Raw genomic sequence first — 19400 nt, 5'->3', positions numbered from 1 at the left:
ATTTGCTCAAGTACTTTGGGGTTGACAAAAGCCACATTGTGTGAAATGAACTCCACTGACACCAGATTTTCCATTTTCCGAGCCTCATTTTATGTCACACCATCTGTCTCAGGCAACAGAAAGCTACCCTAATATCCTGAAGATGTTGCCCTGCATCTCTTTGACCTTCGGTTGGGTGTTAAGGTCTTTTAGAGGGAACCAATCTGCTAAAAAGGTCCATTTATAGACAGGACAACTGAGGACAAAGGTTTCATTTTCTGACAATGTCCCCCACAGGCTCTATCTGCAGTCCAGAAGAACTAGGCCTGTGTCTTTTTTTTTTTGGTTTTTAATAAGTGATCCTCTCTCTACGGAGTCTTATCTACAAGTTCCACGAGAAACGTTGTCACAAGTCTAACATTTATTAGTTTTATGACTGAAAAGAGCGTGTGATATTTTCTGACATTAATATAACGCTGAATTGATGCACAGACATGCGATGAAACAATATCAGAGTGGGAAATTAGTCTCAAGAACAGCAGAGCCATTTATTTTCCCTTAGATTATATTACATTCTCTATGCAACATAAAGGCGAGATATCTCTTTCAAAGCATGTGTGCTCGAACTTTGAATGAACTCATTCACTGCCAGCTTTCAGATAACTGAAAACTTGTTCAGTTTTCACACACATACTGTATATCCGGTGCAGAGCCGGATCTACTGGAGGAATAAACACCTGACATGAGGGGAGCTCGGAGATTGCCTTCTCTTCACTCCTGTCTATCACCCTGACTGCCTCTCTGGTGAGTGCTGAGTTTAGTCATCGACCTGAATAACAAACACAACTGCACACATACTCTGCATGTCGCTGCTTGCTATTTTACGGCTAATGTACAGTAAAGTAATATGGCTGCAAATAAATACTCACAGGTTGTGAACACCACTGAACAGCCCCCATCGCTGATGAAAACTCTACTTGACGTGACCCAGGCACAAATATTCATGGGCGATGTAATGTTACAGCGACAGGTTACCCAGTGAAATGCAAACTTACCTTGAATAATCTTGTGGATTTGAACACTGAACATTGTTGGGAAACATTTGGGATAATGTGAGTACACAACAGAATATGTAACAAAGGTCTGTGGTCGTTTGAATGCAGAATTATTGCATAAAGTATCTTCACAAAAAGCCAGATTAAAATCAAATAAATACATTTTCACTCTGACATTTTCACAGCCTGTGCTGAGCAGAACCACTGCAGGGCACAGCAAGCCTGTGTTCTGCTAAGGATCAGGATGGACAGCGAATGGGGAATTATGCAGAGTATAAAACACACAGTACTATTAGTCTGAGTCTGTTAAGCATAATGGCTCTCCTCCTTCACCCCACTGAGCAACCGAAACAACAATAGCGTTCATGTTTGGCGAAACAACATGCCCAATCACAGAGCTGCATGTTATTCAGGAAAATAAAGCAAAGAACTCTCATGTGGACGTAACAGGTTTTACAAAATGAAAGACTGAAAAGGAACAGACCAGGTAAAGCCACTCATCAGTGCTCTTCGTGCATCTTTCTACTTCAATGTTCCTGAGAAATGAGTTGCCAAACCTGCTTTACACTCCCCAGCAGCTAAATATAAAGTGTAGTTTGGAACATATCTTCTAGGGAGACATATAGGTTGCTCTCTCCCCCTCAGGCAAAAATAACATTGTGCATTTGCTGCATCATGTGTGGTCAACAACAGACACCTCCAGACGACAGCAGGCAGGAACAGGGCTAATGCATCGCCTGCAGTCTCACCTGTCGGGCCCCCATTGTTGCCTTGTGACTGGAAACACCGGCTCCATTTCCTCTGATTTCAGACTCGTCCCAAGCAGGGCTCAGTACCTGTGCAGACCTGCCGCTGAGGGATCAGGTTGCTGCTTCCGCCTCTCGTCAGGGATTGAGACAAGAGGACAAAGAAAGAGAGGGGGAGCTCAAGGAGGAGGGAAAGATTTATTTTTTTGCCTCCAGGTGTGTTCGAGCCACTTGTGTAATGAAAGGCTGGAACCCTTAAGAAATGTTAAGAAAAGACTTTCATACCATAAATCTGGGATGCAGGTTTTAAAGGCCCCCAAAACATATTCTTTAATCAACTCTTTGCTGTGACCGATGGAAACAATATTTTCTGTCCGAGTTAGATCAGATTTGGTTATTTCACATGAGAGATTTCTGTGTTTGTTTTCTGCTGCCGATTTATACTGGGTGGGACTTTGTTTGAAACAAACTTTCTTTATATCCGTTTCCTTCCTACCTTGTTAATCTAAGAGTGAGACTTTCCGGGTTCAAAGCACTTGTGTTGTATCGTGCCTTGTTTGCTTCTGCTTCTGTGATTTCCTACGATTCCCAGAATACCTGCTGACAGTCCCCAGAGGACGAGGTGCAAACACTTTGCATCATCTGTGGGTAACTCGCGTAGTTGAAGAGAATAATAAGCCCATAGGAAGAAGATGTCAGCCCTGCTCTGTAGCTCAAAATACAGGAAATCTTGTGACCGCATTGCATCCTGGTCCATTAAGGAGACGGTCGGTGTAACTTATGGTTTTATTGCCTGTATTGGTTTTCAATCTGTTTAGGTAATGAGGAAACAATGTGGCATCAAAAACTGATATTCTCTGTTGATGTGTTAGATGGTAAAGTTTATTATAACATCTCAATGAGGCTGCAGTGGAAATATCTCAATGTGGCGTCGCATTGTCTGCGTTTGACAAATTATCCGAGGTAATGCGAAAAACACAGAGCCAAACAGCAAAACAGACCTCAGACTGCCAGGTAGATTGCCAAAACCTTTTCCCATTCGCAGTAACATACATCCAACAATACACAGAAGTGCAGTCTGAATCTCTGCATCATCATTTATTGATTAAAATACAAGCTTTGAAGCTGTTTCCTCAGAAACATAACATAAAGATTTACAAATTACAAAAAAAAGAAACAACCTGCAGTAGATTAAAGAATCTCTCGCTTTTTTTCCCCCTTTGATGAGCAAAAAACACGTCTAATATGAGATTTTAAAAGGGAGCCATTGTCAGGCTTTTTTTTAATTAATGATGCTCAAGCTCACTTAAATCATGTCTCACTCAGCGCAATCAAAGCAGCTTTGGTTTGATAAGTTTCAGCAAGAGAAAGCTAATATCTGAGAGGGGAAGGCTGTTGTTTGGCGCAGGAATAAATGGAAGGCTGGAGAACTCTTGCTGTATATGTACAATTAGGAAGGAAAACTCCTTTGCAGATGTGTGAGAAAGTGTCCAGTATTTTGTATATGCCTCGCCACATCATTGGCAGCATAACAGAGTCATTTTGCTCCATTTTTCTCTGGGCGAGACAGATGGAAAAGATAAAAGCATATTAGAAGAAGGGTGATTATCACTCTAAATGACTTGCCATAAGGTTTCCTAGAAATTGATCTTGTGGCACGATCATTAGTCTTTGAAACGCTCCTCTCTATACACTCGACCACACGAGCGTCCGTAAAAAAAAAAAAACCTCTTTAAAAATGTCATAAATTGCATCCGTAGATGAGCTGCACGCGTGCGGCGTGGACTGCTCTTAAGACAGCGGCCGGCTGGAGTGATCGGGTGGTAAGTGCACTCAGAGATCACGTCCATTATATCGTGAATTATGTATTGGAGGGGAGCGCGGGGCCACGGGACCCGAGGGTGGAAGTGGTTCTGAGATGCCTGTGGGCTGATCATAGGAGTCCTGACTCTAAACATCCACAAAGAACTCCCATTAACGACGTGCCATTAAAGGCAACATTAGGCCATTAACAAAGCACAGCCACACTGCTTCCTACTTGTCCATTAACCCTTCCTAATGCAGCTCCTAACATTTTGCCGATGACTTCATTCTTCTGTTTCCGCTCACATTACCTCACCCAAGTCTCTTGGTTATGAATGAAGACAGATTTTTTTAATTCACTGTCAGTAGCAGTGACTATTGGAAGCTAATGGATTTGGACTGTGTCACGATGACTGTGTTACTCAGGTAGGAATTGAAAAAACTCCATTTATCGCTGGCAAGAGTTAACAAACCCCCACCCTTTCTGCTGCCTCTGATCAAAGTAATATCCTAAAAATAGACGCAGCCTGTGAGCAAATCACTAGTTTACGGGGCAAATGGGATTATCAAATAATTTCTAGCTATCAAAAAAGAAAAAAATAACTAGGCATCGCCAACACGATTCCCTCGGCTGCACAGATAAATCTTAATTAAGGTTGTGACACGTGCAAACGATCGCACAACACCTGTCTGAGGTAACCGTCTGTTAAGGCCATCTGTAGCGGCTGACAGGTCAATCGGCAGTTACCTTCAATATCAGCAGAATTAATAATATACTGTATCTTTATATTAATAATTAAATGGCATTTAACTCCATGCCCTTGTCTATAAAAGCAAACTGCCTCAATGCTCAACATTTTCACTTCATTACCTAAAAGCACCAAAGAAAGGACGGCTATTAAATTTGCTTTGAGTTTATTTCAGATGTTGCTTTTGTGCTGGAGGATAGCAAGGCTGGGCCTTATTAACTCCCAATCCAGTTAATTCAGACGTGTGATTAGAAACCACTCATTCATTCTCAATTATTTCTGAGTAATTTAAATGTGATAACTTTTTCATACGCCAAGGAGCCTTCAACCTTTATTATACTTGAGGATCCTACGAGTGTTATTGAATTGGTGCTGCTCGCTCATGCCTAATGGAGAGGCGGCATCCACACGCACCCACTCTGCTTCTAATCACAGCGGCTTTGAACTTAAGTTAGTTAATCTCGCAGTTACTGAAACACTGCTTAGAGTCTTATTCGGGGCTAAAGTTGAGCTCAGTCTCACATTGAAAGATTTGTTTTTTTTTTATCCCCGGCAGATCTTGACCGGTGTTCACACTTTGCTCGTTTTTTACACGAGACTAACAAACATGATCTGATTTTCACTGTGGGATGTGTGCATGAAAGGCAAAACATGTCCTGGAAATACCTCCTGCAGCTCTGATTCATGTTAGTAGTCTGTATTCTAGGGATTTCCAACTCAACATCTTCAGAGGAGCTTTGATAACAGGTATCTGATCACATGCTTCCCCGGTGATTTTAATGTTTGATATTATGAGGCGCAGATAAATGCGGTTTCTCGGAGGGCACGGCTTGCTGTTTAAAAAACGCTTTATTTAGCGCATGTAATTAAAAATCACAGGCCCATCTCCTCCAGCAATCACAGCGAAGTATAATCAACGCAATTAAGGCTTAAAAACACAGCCACACAGATAATAAAATAAATGTTTAGAGCCTAATAAAATAAATGTGAGGGTTAAAGAGGAGCAGCAGATGGTGTGATGCTCCAGATGGAGACTCTAACACTCAGCGATGCTTCTCGCTAATGAAGAAAGTGCCCTTTGAATTACCGAAGAGTTGGAATCCATAAATCTAAGTGCAAGGAGCGAATCCTCGAGTTGTCAGAACGTTCCCCCCCCCCCACCGTTCAGCCAGATGTGTTAATAGGCAGCTTTAAAATATTCCTGACACATTCAAAACAACCTCCTCGACATCAAAGTGCTCGTCGTTTCACCGGGTCTCTTCAAGAGGTATCACATCAGACAGCAGGTATCAGGTATTTTTTTCGCATACAGGCCATAAACCTGCCAGCCTCTCTCGCCTGGAGCAACCGAGCCAACTAGAGCAGGACTGACTTCTAGGTTAAGTGTCTGCTCTCTTGATTATAGACGGGACGTCGTGTGTAATCAATTTTAGCATTAGCCTTAAGGGTGCTTGGCACGACAGGCTGCGATAATTAGTCGATTAATTGATTAAACAAGCGACAGATAATGAATAGTCAACACATATCAGAATCAATTCGCTGCTTATGTCATTAAACAGGGAGAAAACGTCGAACATGATGTAGAGTTAACTGTAAATTGAATATCTTTGGGCTGTTTGTGAGACTAATCAACAATTTAAAGATGTTACCCTGAGCTCCAGAAACAGATGTATTTTCAACATTTTATAGACTAGAAGATAAAGACCCATTACAAATCCTTTGGGCAACAACTATTTATGATCTCTGTAACTGATTGATCAATACTGCTTTGATTATTGGAGCCAGGGCTGGGCAACATATTGATTTTATAATGTTATCATGATGTGAGACTATATATGGTCTCAGATTTGGATACCGCTGTATCATGATATGACGTAAGTGTTGTCGCTTCTTGGTTTTGAAGGCTTCATTACAGCAGAGTGATGTCATTTTCTGAACTTACCATACTTGACTCACCACCCTGTCATTATATCCACATGACTAATGAAAAGCTCATCGTGTTAAAAATCAGCGAATGTACCAGAAGTCAACCCTACAATATTTGTTTTGCATTTGCATTTGATCAAAAATATTGTGATATTTGATTTTGTCGCCCAGTCCGAACATTTATGAAGTTCTTTATGGAGATTTTAAAATATCGAGACATATATTGTTTTTGGCTTTATGGTCTAAAAATGTCAGGATATTATGTCTTCTTCTTTTGTCTGATCAACAGTCCCAAAGATATTCACTTTACTGTGATATGACAGAGACAAAAGCAGCAAATCCTCAGTTGAGAAGCTTGAACTGGAGACAAGCTGCCATTTCTGCTTGAAAAATGAAATTTATTATCGATTATCAAAGCTGTTGGTGATTTATCTTTTGTAGAACAATTACTTGGCTAGCTGTTTCAGCTACTTTTTTCATTGTCATTTTACATTAATATCTTTGACCAGACAACCAATTTACACACATCTCTGGGCACATGTGACAGGCATATCCTCCTTATTTTCTGACAGAAGCGACAGCTGAGTCGGTAATGAAAATAATTGTTAGATGCAGCTGGAGCAGGACCCATGATAAACGCTTATGCTCACCATATTTTATATGCGAACAAACATCCTCTGAACCATCAGACTGAAAGCATCCTCCTACTAGATTTTATATTTTTATTTTGAAATACTAGCGCAGCTGGCAGCTATAGATTCCTCTTTTCGTTCAAGTACCTGCCTGTCTGTCTGCACCACAACCGCTCACTTTCCTGTAAAAGCTGCCACGCCCTGTCCCTGCCCCCCACGCTCGCGTGATAAGAAATTCTTTGAACATCTGTATCTCATTGCTCCTGGGGGAGCAGTTGTGTTTACTATTATACAATCTTCTGTATGACAACATTACAGTTGCAGGTGGCTGCCTGAGGATACCAATCAGACCTGCTGCCACAACACACCCCTGGTGAAGGTAAAATGAGCCTTTTCTACACCGCAGAGCAGCCAACAAACCCACGCACGGCCCTGACCGAAGCAGAGGAGGAAAAGGGAGATGATTCAGCCTCGACCCTGTCATTTCCCTACGTGGGGAAACAAGAAGGCATCCACTTATCGATCTTAAAGTGCCTCATTAGTAGCTGCATGAGGCATGGGCTAATATTTTCCCAACACAAAATGGATGATTAATGGTAAAAGGTGCACTAGTTTTGTTGTAGTCCCTTTTTCTTATCAATAATGTATGCCCTGTTAGGCCGTAAACAAGAGAAAAAATAATAACAGGTAGATATTTCCATTTGTTCAGCAGATGGCTCGCGTAACTTTCATCTGTGGTAATTGCCGTGGCGAGACTGATAGTTTCACATTAGTTGAGCAAAGAGTCATGTATGCTGTTGTGCACTCGTAATGACAGACCTGACCTTCTAACCCTTCACTGTGAAACAGTGCAGGCACCGCTCCCCATTCCAATAAGCCAAACAGCCTGGTTGGTATTAAGAGGGCATGACGGTTTCAAATTGTGTCCTGCATTAGCTCCTGGCTCTGGGGGGGTCCTAAAGCCGCTGCTGGCTAAACAGAGCAGAGAGCGGTGGGAGGACTACATGGAATGCAGATAATACATACAAAGGATTATGTACCTGCTTGCACATCAAATCTGTGTGGTTTCACATTTAATACCCGCGGACCGACGTCTGCTTTGATGGAGCACTGTGAAAGGTTGGAGATTAACATGCACTGTCACACCACAGAGTCTTCCCGCGACTTCGGGACTTTCAGATTTGCGCGGCGGGATAACCTGCTAACATGATTTGGCTGAAAGGTTCTTCTAGTGTGACTGCAATGGCGCCGAGCTGGTTCTTGTGTATGATTTGTGGGAGGAAATTGTTTGCTTATGTGAAATAAATTATGTTCAAAGGACGATTTATCTCGTGTCAAAGCAAGGTCACTAATATGCTCCTGTTTCCAAAGACACACACCAGATAAAACTGTCACAACAAACCAAATCTTGCCGTTTTGTTTGGGTCTCTTGTTTCTGCGAGATGAGATAACCACTCTCAGTTTGTGTCATTCAGCATATGTCACTGTCGTCTTGGGAACATGGCTCCTTTAAGGCATAATAATTTCATTAGTGGTGGCTATTACATTTTCCTCTCCCATCATGGCATGAGGGGAAGCCATACATCAAGGTAAGTGCTTTTAACTATCCACTCTAGCATTGCATTGCTCCCATTCTGCTTCTTGTCCTGCCTGCTACACCCAGAACAAGAGCAGAAGAAGCCCTGCAGATCTAACTGATAGTGAGCAACAGAGAAAAACCCCACTTCATACAGAACCTGTCAATAAGAAAGGAACCATGCCAACAGCTCTTCTACCACTGATACCAAGATACCCACAAAATATAAAAATATCTGCAATGTGGCCCCCAGAGCTCAGGAGTTAAAATCTCCACGGGAATGTTCTGCACAGACTTTCCCACCTTCAAGCAAACTGAGTCAACACGCTGCTCAGAAAGTCCTCCGAAGCAATGAGCTGCTTCTGCTGCTGGGTCAGACAAAAAGACACTGGCTCGAGGCAAAGGCTCCCCTGAAAGTCCAGAAAAAGCTAAAAATTGTAACACAACAAGACATTTCTGATAACAAGGAGTACCTTGCTGTGATTTAAAAAACTATGCACGTTATTGGAAATATGAATCAGGAATACCAACGTTGGTCTTTCTAACTGAAATATCACAACGACTACTGGACAATGGGGCCAGTTATTTTCATTATCGATCACATATTTTCACGATAAATCGATTATAGCAGACATATTCTGCTCATTTTAAGGCTCATAATTTTATTTTGGGTTGCTACTAGAGTACGTCCACATGCCTTTATACTCAAAAAACACATTAGTTTTCTCATACTGTCCAGTGCTGCATCCCCTGTATCCCCTCTCTGTCTGAAAAGCTCTGTTTTAGCGCCTGTCTCTTTAAGGCCCCCCCTCCTGAATACCCAGTCTGCTCTGATTGGTCAGCTCACACACGCCTGAGCCAGCACCCCTAACAACAACAGAGCAGCTGTGCTGAATCAACTCTCGAATGCAGAATCTATGCATTAATTATGCAAATGTGTGACATGGTGACATAGTGTGATGTCAAGAAGTGACAGAATGAAAGACTACTGACGAGGCGTTTCAGGAGCAGTGTTCCCTGTGGGAGAGAGGAGCTTCTGTTTGCGCAGACTCTGACCTTTTTAACTTTCCAGTCCAAAAGGAAAGGAAGAAAAAAACAAAAATGCATAATAAGTCTCCTTCAATCGTTTAGTCTAAAAAATGTCAAAAGAAATGTGGAAAAACCCTCATCCCAGCTCATGTGTCAGCCCAAAATGATGTCTTCAAATGGCTTCTTTTGTCCAACCAACCATCCAAAACCCAATAACTCTTCATCTACTATCACAAAAGACAAAAACAAGCAGCAAATTCTGACATTTAAGAAGCTGGAACCAGCCAATGATTAACATTTGAAAAATATGACTGGAACAATTAAGTAATTGTCAAAATAGCTGGCAACAAACTTTCTATCAATGAATTGATTAATTGACTAACAGTTGCAGCTCTACTGGACGGATTTTGAAATTTTGTGCATGTTCTTTTTACTTGAATGATCCCCTGACGTTTCCTAAGGTCAAAATTAGAATATGTCCAATATATATATATATATATTTAGTTTTTTCATGTTAACTATTTTATAGACAAATGATCTAATCGATTAATCAAGAAAATAACCTTCAGATGAATCAATAATTAAATAATCATTAGTTGGAACCTGAGAAAAGCCCTTCATGTTCCCTAAACTGTTGTAGCTTCAGTTTAGTTTTAAGTGTATTGTATGAACTAGCAAATGTTAGCATGCTACTGCATTAAGATGGTGAAACAAACATGATAAATGTTATGCCTGCTAAAAAAAATCAGCATTTTAGCATTAGTGTGCTGATGTTAGCATTTAGCTCAAAGCGCTGCTGTGTCTGAAACCGCCTCACAGAGCTGCGAGCAAGATTCTCTGAAAAACTTTTCAGGTGTTAATAGAAATATAAAATAAAGACTCATATTCGCAGATGAAATGACCTGAGATATAGTGAACACAAGGCATTACTGAGGACAATAAGAAATATATTCATTCAAGCATGATACCTGAAGAACTGCCACCCTGAGCAGAAAGGTAACAGAGTTGTTCAATTATTGGAAACCCACTGGGGGATAATATCTGATATTGTCTGAACAAATATTCTCATAATGGCAAAATGTGGCTGTGATGTTGTTTTCGGTTTGGACTATCTGCTCCCGTTGGTGCTGCTTATAGATGAGCATGCTGTGGCAAGCCCTCCACAATAAGACAGGTAATCCTGAGATTTCCTCGAGAAAAGAGGAGAAAATCCGCTTTACCCTAACCGTCCCTCAGACGCAGGAAAAAAATAGAAAAAAAGAAATGACATGTCATTTTTCAGTGTCAAACTTTGTGCTGTCTGACCCGGCAAGTTCAAATGAAATCACTATCATTAAATCTGGAAATTATGTGTCATCTCCCCTGTATCTACTACTTGAATGGGGGGAACAAAATTAATGGTAACATAATGGGTTATGGCATCTTCATTACTCAGAATTAAACACTGCAAAGTTCTTTTAATAACGACCTCACTCTATAGAAAAGCCGGACACGGCAATAAAGCAACTTTTTAAACGACCTGGTCCTCGGGTAGACAGGCTGCTTCTGAGTTTAGCTCTTAAACATTCCTGCTTTTTTTTTTCTTTCATGACCACCCTGCAGTCAAGCTCGAGTTGAATCAGAGTCACACACGTAGATTCCTTTGTGCTAAGAGGATAAGTCAGTACAAAAGTCAGTATTTAAATTGCACCGGAGGGATGTGTAATGCTTAGAAATTCTCCCCAGGAACGCGCAGCTACTTGACCTCTTAAGATGTCCCGTTAGAAAATTAAGTATTGCATCCAATTACCCGACAAGCATCTCTTCACCTTCCTCGTAAGGTCTGGCAGCGGAACAGCTGAATACTTAACAGCAAAGTAGAGCGTCTTATCCAAAAACATCTAACACATCCACAAGTCATGCATCAGCCAAAGCATCGCTGGTGGGGTAATTGCCAAGCAAAAAGCCACCACTTGACGTCTTTGAACAAAAAAACGATGTCGGGTTTGAGGACACAGCGCTGCTACCGCTGATGCATTTTTACGTGCAACAAGATAGTTTTGAATACTGTAATCTGTCGTGTGGATTACGTTTCTTCTCACTTAATCATGGTTCTTCAAAGAAAGTTGCTCATTAGGAAATACATGCCCTGAGGCCAAGCATTCATGGACTGGAATGTGAAAATGTCTTGCTGCCAAAAGGGAATGGGGGATTAATGATTTATGTAAAGTTAAGAGCAAGGAACACTTCCCAGCAGGTTCAAATAATAAACTCATTTTTGTATAAATTTGTCCTCTGAAATATACGATTAACAGTGGATAATTACAACAACATCCAAAGAATACTGGTTCCCGACCAGTCTGACACCCCACATCATTTCAAGTAGGCCTTGTGTGACACTTGTTGTAGTTGTTCAACAACTATCTGTTTACTTTAAGCTAACTATTTCAACTGTTAACTTTCACTATTTCAAATGGATATTCAATACTTCAAGCCTACTATTTCATATGTTTATCCATTAAAAGCTACTTTTAGCTACTTCAACCGATTGCTTTTAGCTAGCTATTTCAAATCTTTAGCCTACTTTTAGCATAGTTTCTAACGTTTACTTCAGGATAAACTAACTGTTTACTATAAGTAAACTGTTTCAGATGTTTAGCCTATTTTCTATTTAGCTAAACTCACTATTTCAACTAATTACTTTAGCTAATTATTTCAGCTTCTTACTTTTGGTTAACTATTCTAAATGTTGACTTTTAGCTTATTATTTCAAATGGTAATTTAATACTTTTAGTATATACTATTTCATATACTTATCCTTTACTTTTAGCTATTTAAACTGTTTTCTGTTAGCCAGCTATTTCAAATGTGAATTTATTACTTCTAGCCAACAATTTTAAATGTCATTCATTACTTTTAGCCATGGCTCTAGAGTTACTTTTAACGACTACAACTGTTTCTCCTCTCCTTAATAACTATTTAAATAACTTATCCAACACTTTTACTATTTCAGCATATGGTGTGTTAAGACTTACTCAGGTTGGAGGGAGGTGTGGGCACGGCAGTCAGCCTGCCGCAGCTGGTAGCTTGCTGGTTTTGTGACAACAAATTCACTGAAGATCAGCATCGCACCAATTTGTGATCCAATTTGGTTATTTTCTTTAAAACCTATAATTCCTCCTTTTTCAAAACTAATTGAGCGTTTCCTCGATATTTCCACATGCTCCATGGCAACTTCGGGAGTACCCCCGGTGGTGAATCTTATCAAGCAGCTTGAAATCCACTTAATGAGAGTTTTACAAAAAAGAGACCTTCCATTGTCAGAAAAACACCCTTAAATGCATCCAGCATTTGAGAGCAGGTCTGGCTTTTATATTCCCTATGAGTGCATTTTAGACCTCTATAAATCTCAGGGCTATTCCAGAGTGTCATGATACATTCATGACCCAGAGAGATGGGCCAACCATTTAATCTTCTATCTTGATTTCTATTTAGGCATTGACAAAACGACAAGCTTTTAATTCCAATCAGAGATGTGCTCGTGTTATCCCCCTGTGTGAGAGAAGCTCTCTGAATGAGAACTCCTGTCTCCTGCAAGTTCAACTGAAGCAGCATGTAATCAAAGATAGCTTCAGGCGCCGCAGACTGCTGCGGCAGTCTAAGAGAGGAGGATAGTGGACATCATCGCAACACAAAGAAACGGCTTTTAAAAAGGCAGGAATGTGAATACCGAGGTCATATGCAGACACAAGGACTCTGTTGAGTCCCAAAGGCAAAGACGTAACAGGGACCAGCGCGACGTTTCATGAATGAAAAATTGCTAAACAGCGTCTGAGTGAATAGAGCGACTTCTCAGTATTGCAAAAGAGCTTAGGACCTAACAGGGGATGATTCAGAAATGAATGGGAAGACAAAACTCCATGTCATTTTATTAGTTGGCCCGGGGCTTGAAATGAATGTTTCACCTTTTGCACAAAGGCTGTGTCAACCCGGCTGACTTCCCTGAACCTCAGACAGAGTGAAAATACAGGTTTAATACAATAGCAACCTCCCGCCTTTCTGCTCGACTCTCATAAATAGACAGAAATAATGACTTTATGGGAGTGCAGGCATAAATATCAGAGTTCATCACTGACCCCCTCCCCCCCCCCCACACACACACACTCCCTGCTGTCAGTGGTGCGAACACTGTTGCTCCTTTGTCTTTTGCTTAATCTATAATATAAATTTTAATGAGAAAAAGAAGTTCATTAAATGTAATTCAACAAAACAAAAGCAGCATAAGCACCCACCCTCTGGCTTTCCATACATACAGTATGCGCCCCTTTATGGTGTTCCTTAAATGCTCTCTGAGGTCGGATGATTACCATCACAGTTAATGGAGGCCTCTCAAAGAATTCATTAAGACGGAGCAATGACTCTGATAGGGAATCTGAACAAAGATCCAGGCCCCTGTTAAAATCTGGGTGTGGCCACTGGCTTTTCATATGGAGCAGAGATGCTTCCCCCCTCCACCAGGTTGCACATGTGAGGTGCAGGGACAGGCAGCAGCTACTCTGTGCCCTCTCCGAGGGGTGTGTGCTGTTCCATATTAATGACAAAGAGAGGAGCGGGAGCAAGAAGTCGCTATCATACACTCATTTGTTTAAAAAGAGCCAGCCTCACAATACAGTCGGCGGGAGTCCACAGGAATCCAGTGAAAGCTGGGGGCTGCGTCAATGACAAAGGACAGAAACAACCTCACTTTTTGTCCCTGAAACAAGGGCCGCCCAATTTCAGAGTGCTGTTGGGCTTTCACCAAAACCAAGGATACCTCCATGCATGTCAATGGGGTATTCCTGCATAAAGACAGAGGAACTACTGCATAGCACAGTCATCTCTCTCCTGTTGTTAAGCCTTTCTTTATAGCTGAAACAATAGATGCCTGGTCCCTCCCCTCCGATAACAAATAAACCATTATTTTGCACGGCAGAGCGAGAAAACCTGTGTAAGGAAAGTGAGAAAATTGCCAGGAGCAAACTGAGACGTCGGTCTTGTGTTTACCTTAAAAAACAATCTCGCCTCAGTCTAAACATGCATGTGCTGGAAGTCAATAAAGTGCTAAGTTCAACTTCTTAACCTGACAGGCAAATTACATCACAGAAAGGATGGCTGGAGAGGCTATTTTCGCCCAGACTCTGAAAGATTGAATATATCTCTCATTCTGGCCCTAAAAGTGGGGCAAGCCAATCATGAGTGTAATTAAGATTCACTCGCTGCTGTTTTACTGATAATCCTGTGTGTAAAACTGTCACAGGCGGACAAAAGACCTTTTTCTCATTGAGTCATTGCCTCAGAGTGATTACTTTTGCCACACAACTCCTTTCATTTTCTCAAGGCAAAGCCACTCGTACATCTTCCCGCTCGCTGGGGCCAGCTGAGAGCGAATTGCTCTCTCTGACACGTAGGAAACTCAGCATGTTCATGTGGTAACTCATATTTCTTTCACCGCCGTCCCGCTACGTCTAATCTAAAAGGCGTAGTTTGGATTTTCGGAGCAAATATAGAAACAGTTTTCGGCCTGTGAAAGTCCCAAACAAGTTGAATAATGAGGCCAAAACTCTGAAGTTAATCATTTAGCTCAAAGTGAGTTGTGGGGACAAAAAGCTTTTCTTTCAACAACTGCACACACAAACAGGAATCATAAAGAGACACTCGCTCCCTTCACGGCCCTAAAAAGATCAACACTGCTGCTCCACCTGTTCAGTGTCCTGCTGGGGGTGGAAAAAACTGTGTGTGTGTGTGGATGTGTTGGTGTGCACCACTCCAACCCACTGTGTGAGGGGTGCAGGGCAGACAAAGGGCCAAAAAAGAAAGCAGCAGCTGTTACATCAGAATTACAGTTTCTACTCTTACTTCAGGTCTACTGTACGTACGTTACCACACCATATGGTCCACAAGCATATGTTGAAAAGCATCATTCCTCAGGGGACGAGCTGATGTTCTGGCCTAATTGCTTGGAAAGCAGCATCCACAGCTCCACAGAAGTGGAGCAGGTTAATGATCAACCCTCCATCCGAGACTCCCCAGTTTTGGCTGTGCACTAAAACACTCTCTTTTTATTTAGCGCTGCATCAAAGATTATGTAACAGCAGCGTTTTCATTTCATCATAACTTCAGGTTATTTATAGTTTTCCAGCCTCCTCTTGATTTGTTTTTAGTTGTTTGTAAATCAAAGCTAACGTTACCCTGTGAGTCAGTTAATTAAGCTTGATCCTCACATCCAGGAAGTGAAGCGCTGCTGCCAGGGGCGCTGGCAGGAATCCCACACCCCCTGCTGAGAGGTGACCCTGGTAGCTCCAGAAACCCTAAAGGCTGCTTTAATTTACAGTACGGCCTCGGCTGTCTTCTCTGAGGAACCCATGAAAGTGTCGCTCCTTTTCCTCGCTGTGAGCAACACCTCTGCTTTCTGCTCACATTCCCACTTATTTATTATCCCTATCAAGGACGTAAGGCACACAAAAGACATATTCTACATGCCGAACATCTATTTTACTCACTTTTAACTCAATCTGAAGGTCTTTTTCTTTATTCCTGAGGTATAGTAAGTGTGTGACACTGGGAGAGATTCCACTTCACACTTGTGTTCGAACACAGGAGAGTCCTACAGAGCCTTTTGAGAGACATTACTAGCTGCTATAATGGGTTAAGCATCAGCAGGATAATGAGTTGTGAAGATATCCCATTATAGGTCCATTTTGAGCATTCCTGTTCCAATAAGTGCGAGGAACTGTGAATTAATAGGAGGTTTGCTCCCTTACTTTAAATTCCTCAGATTCTCCTGTTCCCTCGTGTATTTAATCAGGTATTCACATGGTCAGGATTGATTTCATAATTTGATTTTGCTCTGTTGCTAGGGAGCGAGTCCTTTGCACAATTTGATCAACAAACAACTATTTTAAGAGAGGAAGTGTTAAAGCGCTAACATAAAAGTGAAGTACGGATGCAGCATTTCTATTCAAATCCGTGATTCGGCTGAGTTGCCATACTTTTCATGACTGCATCTGAATTTTGCATGAAGGGATACAATACTTTCCAAGTCACAAAGAAATCTCTTTTCAAAGAGAAAACAACCACAAGCAGAGTCTTCAAACATCAAGAGGGGGGAAAAAACTGCCTAAAAATGAGACGTGCACAAGCACACAAATACGCAGTTGTGCAGAATCTCACATGCCAGACAAGTGTACTTTTTCTTTCTCCTGTGCATTAGCATCGCGGCATTCATGAGACAGGTCTGGACATAACCTAGTTAAAGATGAAAGAAAGGAGAGTGAATCTATCTCAGGTGAAATTGGGTGACCCCCGCAAGAGATTAGTCCATTAGCAGGAGGGAGAGCCCCGCTCGCTCGACAAGTAATACCAGCTGTGACACCGAGCGCTGTCTGTCTGCTCGGGGAGGGGGCGAGGGTGGTGGTGGTGGGGGAAGGGTGGAGGGTGGAGACGGGGAGCGAACAAAAAAACAGATGCATCTTTCTGGAGTGTTTGCTCTAGGAGTAATTCGGGGGCTCTGTTTCTCATTCTGGATTCGGCCATGCCTCGGCCTTGACTGCAGGAAGCCCCCCTCCCCAGAGCTGCTGCTTTTTTCTTTTTCATCTGTTCAAATACAATAAACACAGCCCTGTTTTTTATTACAACTATCGATGCAGGTTTTATTGCAAATCCCAAACTCAATAAAACCCCCTCAGTCAGATTTTGAGCCCAGAACATGAATATTTCTGTTTAAAGAAACCTCACAGGGGTCAGTCTCTCCAAGGCGGCACCGGCCATCTGTTGTGTCAGCAAACACACACATGTTTTGACCATCACGTCTGCTAAAACACACACACACCAGCGTGGACGGGGCCGTAAAAAGTCTAACCTCATTACCAACCCAGTGCACTCTCCTCCGGTCTCAAGCACACGGCACTGCAGCGGCACAGCGGTGTAAAAAAAAACCTTAACCACCTTAAAAGGGACCATTCGTTTCCTCTCAAACAAACCACCTGAGCCTGACTGATAGGTGCTGTGTGGTGTTAATTTACAACAACAGGCGCCACTGTAGTGTGACGAGGTCGAAGGGAGTACAGTGAGATCAACCTCTCCGCCCCTCTCCTTATCCGAGGGAGTGCTCTGAGCTCCTTGTGCAGCCTTTGCTTAATGGGCCTGGCTGAGTGATGTGAACACATGGTGCTGCTACCTGTTGGCCCGACGGAGCAGACAACAAGGAAGTCTGGAGACAGACAAAAAAAAACCACAACAACCCAGCCTTTATATCATCGAATTACTCTATTTTTCAAAGCCAGCACTTAATGCGGAGTTGCTGCACCCAATTCAACTTGGAGGCACTCACTTGTGCAACCCATTACAACTGCCCACATCCAAAAAAAAAATAAAAAAGGAGTCTTATCCTACGTGTAATTACTAGAGGGAGCCTGTCAGGAGCGCTTTCCCTCCACCCAACAAGGCAACCCATAATTACAACACATCAGAGAGGATGTGAACGAGGCATCATTCTGCTCAACAGCCTGCGAAAGCACATACATACAACACACACACACACACTGAAAAATGAGGCATCACGATGACATCATGCCAGGAGCACATGTGAAGAATGGGTGATGATGATGATGCCCGCCTCTCCCATCATGGGGAGGGAGGAGGGGGGTGAGGGGGAGGGAAAAACAGGGTGGCACAATGGATTTCATGTCTCATAAGCAGTTTATAGACAAGAAAGTCACTTTTTATATACTTATATAAGCAGGGGAGGCAGAATAATGAGGAATTTGATGGAGTTGGGTTATAAAAAAACATCTTTGTACACACATTAAAGATATTTAGATATGTAAGAGAGGGATTTCTGCATTATGTGTTGTTTATAAGATGCCAAAACAACAATAACAGAAAAATGTGTGCTTGATTTTGTGAGTAAAAACACGCACATTCATATAAAAAAGAGCAAATCCTGAACTATAACACCGCTCACTAACTTATAAGCAGGAGCCACCCGCGTGCCCCGCTCCGCCTCTGCCCGGAAATGTGATCGATAAGCCGTGTGCCGAAGTTTTCAGAGGCACCTGCCGGGACTTTCCCGTCATACCTGCGGCACCGCGTGAGCGGCAGCGCCGGCCGGTGTAATGAGACAATGGCTTACCTCGGCGGAGGAGCGCGGTGATGAGGAGGGCGCACACACAGCTGGCGGACAACAAGTGCATCCTCGCGAGTCTCTCAGATCCTCCTGCGGCTCGGTTCGTGTCAGAGGTTTTTGTTTAGGACCACTTGGTCGAGTTGTTCTCTTTCAGGTGGGTGAGGTTGTGTTTTTTCTTTTTAAACGCTCCTTGTGTCTCACTTCAGGTTCAGGCTCCTCTCCCAACGTGGCATGTGCTCGCCAACACGCGCTCACATCAGTTCTGGTAGAACAGGTAACTGCGAGGGGCTCACAGACGGAGCGCGAGGGCGGGGGTTTGGCGGGGGGGGGGGTGCTTGTGGGCAGCTCCGCCCCTGATACACCCCCCTCCCTCCCTCCCTCCCTCCCCACCCACCACCACCTTCCTCCTCTCCCCTCCAGCAGCACCTCCCCCCTCCTCCCACACAAGTGTACCCCACCCCTTTCCTCAAGATGCCCCCCCCCCTCCACACACACACACACACACACACACACACACACACACTCAACTCACCCTCCTCCTCTCACCCCCCCCCACCCCCACCCCCCCCCCTTTACTCTCATCTTCACCCTCCCCTGCTCCTCTTTCCAACATGCACACACACTCTGCACACACACACACAGAAAGAGAGAAAGAGGGAAACCTTCAATCAAGCCCCACCTCAGACTTGTCTCATGCACAAAACCCCATTGGTGGAGCACATACCCTCACCCTGAACCTGCAATTAAAGTTAAACTGCTGTAA

General features: G+C 42.8%; 1 protein-coding gene across 2 annotated transcripts in view; it reads right to left on the bottom strand.

Moving 5' to 3' along the window:
- The window catches only part of LOC311256581 (CD166 antigen homolog A-like), a 41593-nt gene extending 22697 nt beyond the window's left edge, over window positions 1–18896 (bottom strand). For both annotated transcript variants that reach the window (XM_084351740.1, XM_084351741.1), the window contains exon 1: window positions 18644–18896. In XM_084351740.1, coding sequence (XP_084207866.1) covers window positions 18644–18704 — 61 coding nt within the window. In that variant the 5' untranslated portion in view covers window positions 18705–18896. The remainder of the gene's footprint in view (window positions 1–18643) is intronic.
- Between the last annotated feature and the right edge of the window lie 504 nt (window positions 18897–19400).

The sequence above is a fragment of the Pagrus pagrus genome (genome assembly GCF_965226575.1).
Source record: "Pagrus pagrus genome assembly, chromosome: 4".
NCBI classification, from domain to species: Eukaryota; Metazoa; Chordata; class Actinopteri; order Spariformes; family Sparidae; genus Pagrus; species Pagrus pagrus.
This window is presented reverse-complemented; position numbering and strand designations above follow the sequence as displayed.